Below are 16,754 nucleotides of genomic sequence, written 5' to 3'. Positions count from 1 at the left end.
GCAAAAGACACATAAGCTTTCTTGCAAATGTATGGCGAGCTGCCCAAAGGAACATAAAAATTTAGCTCTCAGAGAAAAGTGGTTTTGTTTTTATTTTTGTTGTGTGTTTTTCACAGTTCTCTCATTTTTATTTGTCTCTTTTCTCTCTTTGTTTTATTTTTTACATTCCTTCAGGTTCTGATCTCACACTCCCAAGTTTAGACCAGGCTGTATCACTTAAAATTTGCAGACAAAATAATTTTGCTGATCTGTAGGGCTTAAGTGCAAGCTATCTGGTCTTGGTATTAACTTTTGCTAAAAATGTAATATGAACTTTAATTTCAGAGTCATGGTTCTGCCAAACGATAGTTCTCTTCAACATGTTTAGATATTTATATATAAAAACTTACATATTTATCGGAGTGTGTGTGTAGCTTGTGTTGCAGTCCGTCATGTGGCAGGTTTATGATGAAATAAAGGTGACCGCGCACAAGCTAATCCTAGTGGTACCATCACAGACAACGGAAACTGCTAAGCCCCTTTCCATCATTCATCACACCGCCACATGCCCCCTTCCAAATGATTTCCAGCTTTGGTCTCCAGTTGGTGACTGTACTACAATTTTAATAGCACGTTAGCCTGTCTCCATGCTGAGTGCGTTGGCCAAGAAACGGTTGTTGTTTTGTTTTTGTTTTCTCTATGCACCTGTCTTGCCTTCCCTGGAAGGTTCCTCTATTACACTTTGCAACATCAATGTTACTAGCTGTATGTACTATTGTACTCTCACTGAACGTTGGTTGACAACAACAGTGAATGGATAAGTCTCAGAGATGAGAAGCCCAGATTCATTAGATATGCTGTGATGTATTTTTACAATCCTTTGAGATCGCTCTTGTGCATAGGCTGGTGGATCTCCGGGGGAATGCGCGCCTGTGTTTAGTTACGTGTGTTTGCAGCAGATGGCTGTTATTTTTCATAGGATCATATTTTATCAGAGATAATACATCCAGCACCAGCTTCTCCATTATTTATTGTTTTTTCATTCTTATCTAAGTCTAAAGTTGTTTGCTGAGCTTTCCATCAACTTCAGCTGCCCTGACATTGTTCTTCACCAGAATCCTCTCAGACTGGCGGAAAAACCATGGACATCAAAATAATAAATGAATGAAAATCTTTTAAAGACGCAAAATACAGCTTTTGATTTCACTATTTTAACGACTGTAATAGTGCAGACGTGTATAGTGTAAGCAGAGAACAGATGGCACCGACTGCATATTTTGCTACCAAATGGCTTGTTTTGTCCTTGCTGACAAGGCGCTTGCATTTTCTCTACTGTAAATTTACCCCATCGGAGTCTTTAAACTTAATATTCTCTCTTCACAGGCATTATTCACCAAATGAAAGGAGACTACGAGACTGCACTTAAACTCCACAAAACACACCTGGCCATTGCTCAGGAGCTCAGCGACTATGCCGCACAGGGGAGGGCTTATGGAAACATGGGCAATGCCTACAATGCCCTAGGAGTCTTCGACCAGGCTGTCCGCTACCACCGTCAGGAGCTGCAGATCTCCATGGAGGTCAACGACCGGGCCTCTCAGGCATCCACTCATGGCAATCTGGCTGTGGCTTACCAATCCTTGGGAGCCCACGATCGGGCTTTGCAGCATTACCAGAACCATCTCAACATTGCTCGCGAGCTACGAGACGTCCAGAGCGAGGCGCGAGCCCTGGGAAATCTTGGAAACTTTCACTGCTCTCGTGGGGAATTCCCTCAGGCGGTCCCCTATTATGAGCAGTACTTGCGCTTGTCCCCTGACCTCCAAGATATGGAAAGTGAAGGAAAGGTTTGCCACAATTTGGGCTATGCCCACTACTGCTTGGGCAACTACCAGGATGCCGTCAAATACTATGAGCAGGACCTTGCTTTAGCCAAGGACCTTCATGACAAACTAAGTCAAGCCAAAGCGTACTGTAATCTGGGTTTGGCCTTCAAGGCTTTGGGAGATTTTGCTAAGGCAGAAGAGTGTCAAAAATATCTGTTGTCACTTGCCCAGTCTCTGAATAATTCACAGGCTCGCTTCAGAGCTCTTGGCAACCTGGGGGACATATTTGTGTGTAAAAAAGACGTGGCTGGAGCCATTCAGTTTTATGAGCAGCAAATGGCCTTAGCTCATCAGGTATTTTAAAACACACACACACACACACACACTCACGCACATTGTGAAATAATTCAGCAAATTTGTTCAGCTAATTGCGATGGTTATAATGTGCCTTTTTTTTTTGGTCTGTTTTCAGGTGAAGGAGCGTAGGATGGAGGCCTGCGCCTATGCTGCCCTTGGGGCCACTTACAGACTAGTGCAAAAATATGACAAAGCTCTAGGTTACCACACTCAAGAACTTGAGGTCTACCAAGAGCTTGGGGACATGTCCGGAGAGTGCAAAGCTCATGGTCACTTGGCAGCAGTCTACATGGCCTTGGGAAAGTACGCCATGGCCTTTAAGAGCTATGAAGAGCAGTTGGAACTCGGGCAGAGGTTGAAGGATCCTGTTGTCGAGGCGCAGGTCTATGGAAACATGGGCATAACAAAAATGAATGTTGGAGTGATGGAGGAAGCTATTGGGTACCTGGAGCAACAGCTTGCTACGTTACAGCATCTAAGTGGTAATGAGGCCATAATGGACAGGGGCAGAGCCTACGGAAACCTTGGAGACTGTTATGAGGCTCTTGGTGACTTTGTGGAAGCCATCAAATACTACGACCAGTATTTGTCAGTAGCTCAGAGTCTCAATCGTATGCAAGATCAGGAGAAGGCGTACAGAGGCTTGGGGAACGGACACAGGTGAGTCTGCCTCAAGTGAAAACGAATATAAAAGAATATATTTTGTTTTAATGTTTATTTTCTTCTTTTAAATTGGTCCAACGCCATCATATTAATTCGACAGCTGAACATTTTTATGTGAATGATTTCAAGGAGTCTTCTGACAACCAGTGCTTTGACCTTTCTGTGCCAAAGAAATTATCGCAACAAAGGCTTTTACACAGAAAATGTATTGGCAAAAATGCTTGTTGTGAAGTCCTATCTGGCAAATTAGTTTCTTCATGTGCGTTGTCAGCGGCATTACTATCACACATGGGGGTATTAGACATGTACGAGTTGAGAGGGAATTCAAAGTCATCAAACGAAACCTCTCATCTTTCAACAGTACTTGAGTACTTTTATCACATGAAATTAATTACTCTGAAGAGTTTTACTCTCTTACTTACCCACACCCTTTAAACTGACACATCCTTGAGACCGTGAGAGCTAAAACGAATGTTTGAAGGCTATGAAAGCCAATCGGAGGTTCAGATTGGGATGAATAAAACATTGTCTATGAACACTGTATACAGTGCAATCTAGAGGAGAGACAGACCTTATTCAAACAATAAAACATTTCACCTTAGAAGATGCCAAACACATAAGTAATTTTGAATTTGTGTCAGGCTCACATGTTTAGTTTCCCCTGTCTTTTATGTGTAATTTTGCAGTTATCAAGAAAATACTCTATAAATGAATTTAATACGTTGAAGTGTATTTATATTACTATCACACATAAATGTATGCGCACCTTTTTTCTGACACTTTTTTTTTTTCCCTCTTGTTAGAGCAACGGGAAACCTCCAACAGTCGCTGGTGTGCTTTGAGAAGAGACTAGTGGTGGCTCATGAACTGGGAGAATGTGGAGTCAAAGCTCAGGCCTACGGTGAACTGGGCGCCCTGCACAGCCAGTTAGGCAATTATGAGCAGGCCATCTCTTGCCTTGAGCGTCAACTGGTCATTGCTCGTGACACCCAAGATCGACTACTGGAGGGTGACGCCAGTTGCGGATTAGGCACCGTATACCAAGCGATGGGAGAGTATGAGATGGCCCTGCGATGCCACCAGAGTGACCTAGAGATCGCAGAGGAAGCCGGAAGCCCCTCACGCCAGGCTCGCGCTTATGGGAACCTGGGCCTAACCTACGAGTCTCTGGGAAACTACGAAAGGGCAGTGGTGTTCCAAGAGCAGCATCTAAGTGTGGCAGCACAGACGAATGACTTGGCTGCCAAAACACTAGCCTATGGTAGCCTGGGGAGAACACACCACGCACTGCAGAACTATTCACAAGCTGTCATGTACCTGCAGGAAGGTGAGTGAGGCAGCGAGACCAGCAATAAGCATTGCCTTTGTTGCCTGAGCTGATAGGCTTAGAGTTTGTGAATTCATGAATATGAAATTCACAGCCTATTTGCTGCTAAGCCTTCGCAACATTTTTATTAGGATATGCACATTTGTGTGGCTATATCTGTTTGTTTGGGTTTTTGTGCTTCGGGGATTCGGGGAGCGTTTTATGCATCTGCCCTTGTCTCTCTTGTCATATAGGTATTCCAATATTTGTGTCTGCTCAAACCTATGTGGAAGTCTTCCAAAGCCTTTTTCCTGTTTACTGCCGACTTTTCTACCCGCTTCTGTATCTACTTTCCACAGAGGGTTCTCTGCAGCGAGTTGCCAAAAGACCTTTTTTCACAGTTGCGCATTTCACGTGTCAGATTATAATGAAAAGAAAACCCCCACCTTGGGATCTTAAAAATTGATTATCTCAGTCAGTGCAGATGTGATAGGTTGTACTCCCCTATTTATGAGTGCTAAATATCCACTCCACAAGCTTTGCACATGACCATTAAAAGAGCCGTTGTTCAGGCACACCCACTGTTTTATGGCCCAAGCCCCGTTTGTATCCAAGAAAATTGCAGCTCCTATGTGGAGTGAGTCATAGCTCACCCTGCAGGGAGTGAATGCAAGGGAACTGAAATCCATCTCATCTATCTGCCAGAAATTGGCATTATTTGTATTATCTGGGTCTTAGGAACCCCATAGGCCCTTAGCCGACCCTGCTTTTTGAATCTTAATGAAAACAAAACCGACAGCCCGTTCTGTCTTCACTCTTTCCTCTAGTTGTCCCCAGTGCTGTCCTTATATTGTTCCTCAATCTGGCGGTGGAAATGAACTTTGCCTTCACTACACTTAATAGCCAATTATTTCTGGCCAATCTACCCAGACCACTCAATCTGGATTTTTGTAAGTGTGTTTGTGAGTGTGTGTGTACATGTGCGTGCATTAGGGCTGGAAACATTAATAGTAACATTTATTTAGATTTATTTTGAATTCATAATCAATAGAATTGAATCTCGTATTCAATTACCAAAACTCCACTACACTACTCAAAGGACCGCCATCACTTACCTACCCTCTACATTGAACACTTTATATTCTTATATTCTTTCCGTCAGGTACAAAATGACCGAGATATTTAATATCACGTGCACTTCAAGTGTCTTGTACTTTCATAATTCTGCCTCCACTGTTTTGGGACATTGCATTTTGCACAAATTCAAACCAGGAATAGAAATGTCCATGTTTTTATCATATTTATTTGTACTTATTTTGTTGTTCTATTTTTATTTCAACAAATTATAGACTTTAATAGAATCTAACCTCAACCTGGGGTTTGATATTTCATGCCATATCATTTGAAAATGTCTGTTGCTTTGGTTTTAGGCCTGTACAAATTACCATTTTTCAAATTCCAGACAAGATATCCTTTTTTGACAAAGTGTGCGTGTGTGTGTGTGTGTGTGTGTACCTTCTTTTATTGCTATTTTCAAGCTTTGCACTATGGAATATACTTTTAGTTTCATTCTGAAAACTATCATTTGGAAGGAACAATATGAACTACAGCAAGGACTGTCAGTACCTTTTAACCTGTCATGACGTTTGTGTACGTCAGTGTTTCACCGTGATGCAGATTGGTCCTGTCAATTGAAGATGTTCCAATTAAATCCTAGTCAGAAAGCACCTTTTCTCATTTTTTCATGTGCTATAGATTGAAAACAAAAAATAGACATAACTATAGCCATTGATTAATTAGTCCGTGTTTCGGCTCACTTCTAAACTGGATCTATAGGTTCTTGAACAGTGATGTCACAAAATAGTTGCATAGGTGGGATCATAATATTTATTTTTAGGTGGCCTTTGTATATCCATATTACCGTCTAGGAAAACTGTATGTGCTTTTACACAGTGTAGCGTCTCATGCATAACAACGACAGTATGTGGTATGAGTCTGAGAGTGACAAGTGCTTTCAATACAACTGAGCGTAGAGAAATGACTATTGAGCGTGGAACATCACAACCCAATCCCAGTATTGTCTAGTTCTCCTTTATTCAAGTGCCATCTGGCCTGTTTTATCGCTTTGAGACTACTAAAAAGTGAAATAATGGTGGGAGCATTAAATGTCTTCAGGATCAACTGTACCAGAGATTGGGAGCCAGACCCTTTAATGTAACTTCAGTGACCTCTAACCTCACAAATGTTCTTCTTGTCCAATGGATAAAAAAAATTGACAGTCTTCCAAGAATAAGAGAAGCTGTCACAGCTATAACATGCCCAACTCCTTATTACCTTTCATTTTCACCAGATGGCCCAATGATTTAGTCCATATTCTGTAAAGAAACATAAAATGGCAGAGCGAATGAACAGAATATTGTCACTAAATCAATGCCATCATTAAAACAAGTAATGTTCGGGGCACATACCTGACGCTTCACTAATAGAACACTAAATAATCAAACAATATTGTTGCCCTATAGCACTTATTTTAAAGACGACTGGGGCCTAAACTCAATCATTTAACAGACACTACTGCTGGGTATTGCTGCTTAAAGGCGTATTGTGATATATTGCGATACAGCAAAGGCGTATAGCGATGCTTATCGCGATATATTGGGCAGTGTTGGTAAAAGGTTTACTGTTGCATATGTCTTCACAATGACTGAAAAACAGAAAACAATAGACTAGAATAGATGTATTCGATTTCTTATTATTTTTTAGAAAACACACACCATTGACATCTTGTCTATGAGCACAGCACATGTCCACATGTTTTTTATTTCAAGCATGCTCTTGACTGCGCTAATATATCCCCAGCGGTTATAATAATGAACACAGAAAAATGTAGAAGTATCAGTATGAACATTTATCCTACATAATTTAAGATATGCATATTTAGAAATACACCTTCCGAACCACAAATACACATCAGCACAGCATGAAATGTGATAGTAAATAGATTTAGAAATTATGGAATGGAGAATTTTGTTTACCTTGGTCAGTTGGTCAGTTTTTTGCTCGTTTTCTGACTTGTTTTCATACTTTAAATTGTTTGAAAACAAGTCCTTTCGGGATGGTTGACTGCTACCAGTAGCACTTCTTTTAATTTCAGTACTGTGGTAGATATGCCTTGCTGGATCCTACTACGTGTTTTGTTGTGGCTGAATGGTGACGTTAGTTGTCAAATCGGCCCTTCACCACTTGAACATACAGGTATGGTCGCAATGAAAACACATGGCAACTTTATTCACGGTTGTTGTCGGTCTTTCTTTTGTTAAGGCCGAAACATTTCAGGTGGGTAACGTTGCCCTCTTATTGAGCACAACTTCATACTCGTCCTTATCTTGGTCAGACATTTTTTCCCCTAAGTGGAACATGCCATATCTGCGACGTTGCTTGCGTTGGTTAGGAAAAAAAAGACAAAAACCAAGAAGAAATATTGCAGCCGTCTTCGGGCAGTAAGTGGGGGACACCCTGGACTGATTGCCAGCCAATCACACCGTGACAAACAGGGCAATTTGGAGTGGACAGTGCACCTTCCATGTATGTTTTTGGAATGCAGGAGAAGACCGGAGTACCAGGAAAAGACCCCTGGGAGCACGGGGAGAAAATGCAAACTCCACAAAGGAAGGCCGGGTCGAGTTGTAATTGAACCTGGGACATCTGAATTGTGAAGCAGATGCTAACCGGCCTTAGTTATAATTAATGTATTGAATATTTTGTTATAATGAAACATTACAAAAATAAAGTGTGTCAAAATTGCGATACGCTTTGCATCACTTCGTATTGGATAATATCAATATCTATATACATATACAGTATATCACCCAGCTCTAATAGACACATTTGCCATGTTTTTGTTTATGCACAATACAATCCAGGAACTCTGGATAATATACAAAAATAAATCAAATAAATAATGAAATGAAGTAAAAAATATAAAACTAATAAATGTTATGAAATAAAGAATCAAAACATAAATAAATAAAAAAATATATAAGATGAATAAGAATAATACATAATGTCTTGGAACGATCGCTTCACAATAACAAACCATTTCCAGTCTCATAATCATCTGCTGGGTCGACACCAGGCTCTCTTCTCAATTGGACATTCCCAAAACACCTCCCCAAGGAGGCATCCAGAAGGCATCCTAACGTGATGCTCGAGCCAACTCATTTAGCTCTTCTCAATGCGAAGTAGCAGCAACGCAACTTACTTGACCACTGTACTTGAACTCCTCCGCTTGGAGCAGGTTCTCATCCCCAACGTGGAGAGAGCACTCCACCCTTTTTAACTGAACATCATTGTCTTAGATTTGGAAGTGCTGACTTTCATCCAAGCCACTTCACACTCGCCTGTGAACCGCTTTGGTGAGTGTTTAAGATTGCGGCTTGATGAAGCCAATAGTACCACATAATTGCAAAATATAGTGATGCAAAACTGAGGAGACCAATGCAGACCTCCTCTGCGCACTGGCGGCGGCGTTGTGCTTAAAAATTCTGTTCGTAATTGAAAAACAGAACTGGTGACAAAGAGCAGCCTTAGCAGAGTCAAACCCTCACTGGAAATTAATTCAACTTACTTAAACTCTGACATCTATGGTAAAGAGAATGAACAGCCCGTATCAATTATGCCCTTCCAAAGTCTCGCTGTCATTGTCGACATAAGCATTGAATTACCCCAGCAAACTGCGCTCTGTAGCACCTCCTCCAAGGACTCCAAAAAGGGTGGTTCCTCACAACTGTTATTTTTTAAATAAGCACAGACTACAGTCATGAAGCCTCCTGAAAGCAAAGGGAGGCTACCCTCTCAAACACCTGTTTTAACCCCATTATACACTCACTGAACCTGGGGGCAATAAATATCCCCACATCAGCTTGGTGCTTTTCCCTGTAGATAACTTCAGAATGGAAGAGATTCCAACCCTTCACAAAAGGATTTGAACCAGAGCCCAAGTTATTTGTCAAGGCCATGTCAAGTGAGAGCTTCTTGACTTTGCCCACCAACACGGGCTCCTTCCCTGCCAGAAAGGTGACATTCCCTATCCCTAGAGCCAGCATGTGAAGCCAGGGATTGGACCGACAAGGTTCCTGCCTTTGGCCGCTCAGCTCACTTTGCACTCGAGTCTAATGGCCCCCTCTCGCAGGCAGTGGGCCCATGATAAGGTCTAGGTGCGGCCACCAAGTGCTCACCTTGGAGCTCCATTTCCAGGCCTGGCTCCAGAGGGGGGCCTGGTGGTCCATGTTCAGGCAAGGGAAACCGTATTCTATTCTTCTTGTTCATCACTGGGGTCCTTTGAGCCATACTGTGGTTCCTCACTAAAGACGTGTTGGCCATGGGTGACTCTGCCAGGGGCATAAAGCTCCAACAAATTGGCTCCAATGATCATTGGGACACACAAAGCCCTCCGGTGTCAGTTCAGGGATTGGATCAAGGAATTAATGACAATGTTGTTTTTCCTATTTTTTTTCCATTTTTCCATTTACAACTGTAGCTGATCTATATCACATCATAGTATGAATTACCTGCATACTACTTGTAAAGTATAATGCTTCCCCCACAGTTTCTTGCTACCTCCTCACATTTATAGCGCATAGATGAGATTCCGTGGCCTTTTCCACATGCATTTGTATGTGATATTTGCACATAAAAGCTGTGTCTGGAGGCGGAGGTGTGTGGTCTTTGGGGGTTGCAGAAATTCTCTCATCCATCTGTCAAGCCACGTTTAACATGTTCTGTGGTTGCTCTACGGGCGTAGCCAGGCACAACCAAATCTTGGTGTCAGCCACCGCAACGTGACTGTGCCTGCGGGGCGCACCGAAGGCTCGCTTGGTGACAGTGACAGACACTGAGTGATACAGAGGAAGAGAACAGAAGGAACAAGAGCGTTTGGAAACACAGAGAGACTGGGAGTAAGAGAAAAGAAAGATGTCAGGCGGGCAGAGAGGCGAATCAGAGATGGGCATGACTCATAATTCACATGTATTATTTCCCTGTCAAAAGGAGAATAAAAAAATAACATTGAGTTGGTTGACATTCTGGCTTGATCATAAAATAACTATAACAGAGCAGCTCAGAGAAGGAGAGACTTTATGCGCGTGTATGTGTGTGTATATACTTAAGTGTGTGTCTAGGCAGATGAAAGACTCAGCGCTACAGTTGGGATGAATGAGGGGTGAGGCTGTCAGAGAATGGAGAGGATAATTTCGATCTGTTTCCTTTCTCTTGTTCAGGCGCCTAATGAGCCCTAAACAGTGCAGAGGCCCAGTGAGCACTGCCGCCAATGTCGAGATGAAACAGGTAGTGGGGAGGGGACAGGGTTGAGAAAAAGAGTAGCCACTGTAGAGGGAAAGAAGAGCACAACCGATGCAGAGGGGAAAGACGGCAGGACAGAGGGAGGGTGTGTGCAAAAGATAAGGGGAGTGGGCGTGGGGGATTGTTGGTGGACTGAATCAGGCTTCAAAGACTGCCGGCTAGCGTGGCCGTCGAGGAGCCATGAAGTCTACGATTATGTGGCATGTCGGTGAGGTTTGTGGAATAGTTTTAGGTCATGCTCTCTGTTTTTGGCTTATCTTCTCCGGCCACAGACCATTTTCCAGTATTGCCGGGAAAAGAGTACAACGAGTGTGGCTTGGCCCATTTTCTACTGGCTCTGACCAAAAGCATGTTTAGACTCAGCCATCACATCAGCAGGACGAGAGAATACACTTATAAGTGCAATTAAGTGACTTCCCTCAAGTAATAGCTTATTGCATTCTGCTTACTGTTTGCAGTCCATTTATCACCTTAGTGTAGCCCAGCAGCCAGTCTTTTTATTCCTTTCAACCTTCCTTACACCTCCCAGCATTGTTCTCGGTTGGACAGCATATTCTTCCCAGTAATTGGGCAGACCCAAGTACACGGCAGGGAGGCTAAGGGCACACGCAATGACGTGACATAGACATCGCTGCTTGAGGGAATGGAAGCGAAAGGCAAACTACGGGGTAGCTTGTGATTTGCCACAGCTAATTACGATGCATAGTCACCTTCCATACTGCGCGCAAGGTTCAGGCACGACTGTAGTTCATAAGCTCTCGCAGTTTCACCAAATATCTCAAGGTAAGAAGTACCACTTTACAAGAAATCAATTGAATGCACTTTTTTGAGATCATTCGTAAAGTGGTATAATTTGCTGTTCAGTCAGTCGATCCTTGGCATTTATAGGTGTACAGCCTTTCTCTGAATGTGTGCCTTTGAAAGTGCTTGTCCCAGTGTGAGTTGCAGCTGAGAACCAAGGCCAAGTATTTAAACCTGTTCACGGACAAAACATCAGCGCCACGCCATGCTTACATCTGTTCCTTCAAACGAGTCCGCCTGTTCTGAATAATTTTGACTCTGCCTCCTCTGAGGCTCGTCCTCTCATGCTTCCTTCCCTCTCTGGCAGGCTTGCGGCTTGCAGAGCAGTTGGCTCGGCGTGAGGAGGAGGCAAAGATCCGCCATCGTCTGGGGCTGTCTCTGTGGGCCAGTGGGAATCTGGAGGAGGCCCAACATCAGGTGAATTACCAAGTTGTTTTTACTTGACTTAACCTACATCTGAACTGTCATCCTCATATCCACCACATGTTGGCTACAATATAGACTCTGCTTAGCATATCGTAGCATATACAATATTTATACATTTCTTAGAGTAAGCTGTTTAATATTCCAATTCATGAGGCAAAGTTTGCCACTTGCAGCTCACCAAAACACATTTAATAGCAAAACTGAGGATCAGCCGTCGGAATTGTCCCAAAAAGCTTTGCTGTGCTCAAGGAAGACGGAAGCTACGTAATGTCTCGGTATCAAGCTCGCAACAATTTTTGGCTGGGTACGTGTGGGCAAAACACATTGCAGCGCCACTCCTAAATCCGAAACTGTTACCTCCATCGCTGACAAATATCAGTCTCACGGAGCCGTGATGAGGAAAGACGTAGAAGCCACTAATTGCTAAGCTAACCTAAAACTCATTTCTCATTCATTTAATACCGGGATTAAATGTGTTGAGGATAAAGTACATTTTTCATAGACATGTGCCTGGGACCAAAAATACAATTAGTGAATTGTGGAAAGAATGTAATATTTATTATTTGGTATCAAATCTCTTATTTGCAATACCTGGATCAACCCTGTGACCCAGTGGGCACAAAATCTAAATGGGAGAAAATTGGTATGGACAAACATTGGCTGACTTACAACTAAACATGACTTATCTACTTGGCCCCATGCAGTGAAGTGCATTGAATTTGTAAATGCGGCTATCGCAACAGACATATGACCATCAGATATGAAAGGTGAAAGTGAGGTAGTAACGATAGGAGAGGATGAGTTTTCTTTAGTTCTTATCCAATTAAAGTAAACATTATCATAACGATAGATTTCCTTGCACCTGCTTGATTCGCAGATAAACACGTCATAGCCATAGATTTGTACTACAGTGTAATCGATACAGTGCTTTGCCCAAGTATCTGACACGCAATGGTAACATGACTGGAAAACCTGTCAAGTTTTTTGCAAACCAATCTGATCGAATGTTAGATATATTTCTGAGGCTCCATGCTGTACTACTGCTGCGCCTTACACAAGGCACTGAAACCACATCTGCCTCTGGGTGTGTGTTGGATTAGTTTTTATTTTACAGAAGTGGTAACAGTGATACTTGAATTTAAGCCCACCCATTTCTCATACGCTAACCTATGAGAACACCTGGCTGATAGGTGTGTTTATATGCACATTTGTTCCGTTATATTGTTTACTTAAGCAATAAATCACCTATATCTTGGAGTTTTGCTGTGAAGATGATTTTTTTTTTTTTTTATCCAACATGAAAGCTGAAGACCTGTATATATAAAATAAGCAAGAAGCCAAGAGATAATTGAAAATCAATCAGAGCCATTTCACAAACATTTGCCATAGCCACGCCAACTGTGCAATAGAATTGGAATGTCCTGAAGACAAAAAGAAACAACAGGAATACCAAGCAACATAGCTTGAACCGGTAGAATGAGTAGTGTTGCATTTTGAGTTATGTCCAAGAATTTTATTTTAAAGTAGTCAAGGTTTAAATTAATTTGTTGTTGTTGACACTTATCTAACCAAACCATCTCACAACACATATATATATATATATATATATATATATATATATATATATATATATATATATATATATATATATATATATATATATATATATAAAAAATCAAAATTGTATTCTGTCAATTTTGCCATATTTACAGTACCAATGAACAATTCAAAGAATAACTGGTCTACTAATATAGATTCAGTGGTTGTTCTTGACTGTGTTAACCTTAGTAAAACCCATGACCCTCACTTATAATTGATATTCATAACGCATATGTGCAAAATGAAAGCACCTGACCTCACATTCTTCATCTTCTCCATATGTAAAATTGCTATGGACCTGTTGTTCACTGTGGCACTCAGATTGACATCTTAATTTTAATCAGTATAACAATAGTCCTCTGACAACCACTTGACATCCATGTTAGAATAGCAGTAAAAATCAATAAATTGACGGTTACTTAAATATCAGTACTTTACTGCAGATTGAACATTTTGTTTACCATTGATGTTATTCATCAGAGGCATGTTCCCGGGGGAGGAGGTCTTTTATAGAAATGACCAGAAGAGCGTGTTGAATTCACTTCGCATCACTGATTCCGTATGACACTGACATTTACTTAACATGTCCGATAAAAGCCACGTTAGAGTCTTTGACATTTTGAATTTGCGTCCCTGTTGTCTGGATCGCAACCCGACAGGTCACCACGGACACACCACATTTGGAATCGTCACTAGCCAAGATGCTTTGAGAAATGAGATTCATTTTGTAAGGGGTGTCTGCAAAATCTTACAAATTGTTAAGAAATAATATAATATAATATAATATAATATAATATAATATAATATAATATAATATAATATAATATAATATAATATAATATAATATAATATAATATAATATAATATAATATAATGTCAATTGTTCACTAGCCCATAGTCCTATCAGTAAAATCACCCAGGGATTCACGGCTTCTCTTACTTAGCACAACCAGATTCTTTACTGATCCCTTCTCTCCACTCCCTCTGACAGACTTTGCAGCATGACCTTGGGATATTCCAGATGAGCTACAGTCCATGCATGTGTGCTAATCAGAATATCTCTCTCTCTCTCTCTCTCTCTCTCTCTCTCTCTCTCTCTCTCTCTCTCTCTCTCTCTCTCTCTCTCTCTCTCTCTCTGTCACTCTCTTTCTCTCTCTCTCTTTCTGTCTCCGAAATCAAAACACTGTTGATACAAATCATTTCACCTTGAGCTGCAACCCTTTATTTACTGCAGCCGTTTGTCTTATGTGACTGTGACCAAGCAGTGGGAGCAGAGCGCCTTAGCCTTTGTGTTGGCAGGGACTCCCGGAGAGTGGTTCTGTAGCACTTTCAGTCATCCTAGAGCATGGCCATTGACGCAGGAATAGGAAATCAATAAAAGCTTCAATGAATCAGCACTCCTAGCCGGCTCTGTTGGGCAAAGTGCAACGCTCCTCACCATCATGCTTTCACAAAATCGCGCCGCTTTTAAAATGACATAATTTGACACTGAATAAAACCATCCCGTTACAACAGGTATAACAAACAGTGAGTGGAAAAGGCCTACCTAAGATGCCTACATAATGGTCCGCCTTTTTCTATGGCCATTCGAATAAGAAGTGGAGAGTTGCTCACTTGAGTTGCATGGTAATTCATCAACAGATTTGAGTGGATCCCTTGTTTAGACAGAAGAGAACGTTCTGGATGGGGAAGGTGTGATGGTACCCCCTAGTGGCAGAAAAGGTTTTTTGTCCATTTCCACATTTTCATAACCGCGCTGCTCCCAAATGTCCTTTGGCGGCTTGGCAAAAAAGGAACGAGCAAGTAAATACGATAAAAATAATTGATTGCATTTCTTACACCATTGGGCTATCACCATCTTTTTGAATGAAAGATTATAATTCTACTATCCTCATGTATGTATAGAAGGCACAGTTTGAAAGACAGCTTGAAAATACATGCTTTGATCAAAGCAATGATCCCTTTATTGGATTTGAATTGGTAAAAGGTCGTGGTTAAATTACACAACATCAATTTGAAATTCCCTGAATGATTCCAAACCAATAGTTTGTGATATCACTGTTTATACTGTATTAACAAACAACATTGATAACTCATTGCTATCATTGCAGCTTTACCGGGCATCAGCACTGTTCGAGACCATCAGACATGAAGCACAGCACAGCACAGACTACAAACTTTCCCTGTTTGACTTGCAAACCTCTTGCTACCAGGCTCTCCAAAGGGTCCTTGTGAGCCTCGGTATGGTTCCTCTTACTGTAACTTCATATTTCTGTATACTGCATACTGCTGTTTTGGAAGTAATTTCTTCTTCTTTTTTTAAATTTTGCTGTACGCCTCAGGTCACCATGATGAGGCTTTGGCGGTGGCAGAACGAGGACGTACACGTGCTTTCGCTGATCTTTTGGTTGAAAGGCAAACGGGCCAACAGGACTCAGACCCCTATATGCCTGTAACAGTGGAGCATATCTTGGACACCGTCAACAGCCAGAGGGCATTGGTGCTTTATTTTTCCATGGCTGCTGGTTACCTGTACAGTTGGCTACTTGCCCCAGGAGCAGGTAAGAAGTGACTTGATTTGGTGTAGGTTTACTCAACAGCAATCTGTTTAAAAAAAAAAAAAAACAAAAACAAAAAAACACTTTTATTGCTGATTTCCAGTATGGTATCTATGCATTGATACCAACAGTTTACAAAAAAAACATGCTATTTCTTCCAAAACCCTCATAATTTTGTATTCTGTGACGATAAAAGCAGCAAACCTAAGAGACATGTGTTGTGCACCAGAAAAAAACAAAAACATTGGCTTTGTGACATATTAGACGGAATAGTGATTTTTTTTTTGCTTTCTTTGTTTTTTTTTCACAAAACTAAGACCAAGAAAGGGCTTTTCCTACCAAGACTTTTACCAAATATTATTATACATATTCTACTCGAGTATGAGGTGCGTAAACCTGTCTCAAATCCACAGTGATGAAATGCCACTTAATTCATGAATCTGTTTTTTTATTACAATAGTTTATAGACCTTAATTTTAGAGACAAACTGGGAAACGATCCTCTTCTATTATTGAAGTTGAAATCATACACACATGATGTGGTATGGGCGGCTCGGTGGAACAGTGGTTATCATATCCGCCTCATAGTTAAAGGACCCACGTTCTAGGCCAGCTGGCTCCGGCCTTCCTGTGTGGAGTTTGCGTGTTCTCCCGAGCCCGCGTGGATTCTCTCCGGGCACGCTGGCTTCGTCCCACACTCCAAAAACATGCATGGCGGGTGTATTGGACATACTAAATTATCCAGAAAAATGTCGGTGTATATAATACTGAGAAAAAACATTTTTTGAGTGCAGTGTGACTTACATGGTTGGCTTGGAGGGGTGGGGGGGTTGACAAAAGAAGTTAGCGGCTACGGGGTGGTGACGGAAGTTGGCGTGGG

The 16,754-nt window shown here is 41.6% G+C and overlaps 1 protein-coding gene across 1 annotated transcript in view; it reads left to right on the top strand.

Annotated features, from left to right (window-relative positions):
- LOC148429935 (tetratricopeptide repeat protein 28-like) overlaps positions 1–16,754 on the top strand; it is a 125,004-nt gene that overhangs the window by 93,243 nt on the left and 15,007 nt on the right. Inside the window, exons 6-11 of the mRNA XM_088418647.1 lie at positions 1,363–2,159; positions 2,278–2,822; positions 3,629–4,152; positions 11,600–11,709; positions 15,429–15,558; positions 15,660–15,878. Coding sequence (XP_088274773.1) covers positions 1,363–2,159; positions 2,278–2,822; positions 3,629–4,152; positions 11,600–11,709; positions 15,429–15,558; positions 15,660–15,878 — 2,325 coding nt within the window. The remainder of the gene's footprint in view (positions 1–1,362; positions 2,160–2,277; positions 2,823–3,628; positions 4,153–11,599; positions 11,710–15,428; positions 15,559–15,659; positions 15,879–16,754) is intronic.

This window comes from Hippichthys cyanospilos, chromosome 1 (genome assembly GCF_059441005.1).
Source record: "Hippichthys cyanospilos isolate Australia breed blue-spotted pipefish chromosome 1, RoL_Hcya_1.0, whole genome shotgun sequence".
In the NCBI taxonomy this organism is placed as follows: Eukaryota; Metazoa; Chordata; class Actinopteri; order Syngnathiformes; family Syngnathidae; genus Hippichthys; species Hippichthys cyanospilos.
This window is presented reverse-complemented; position numbering and strand designations above follow the sequence as displayed.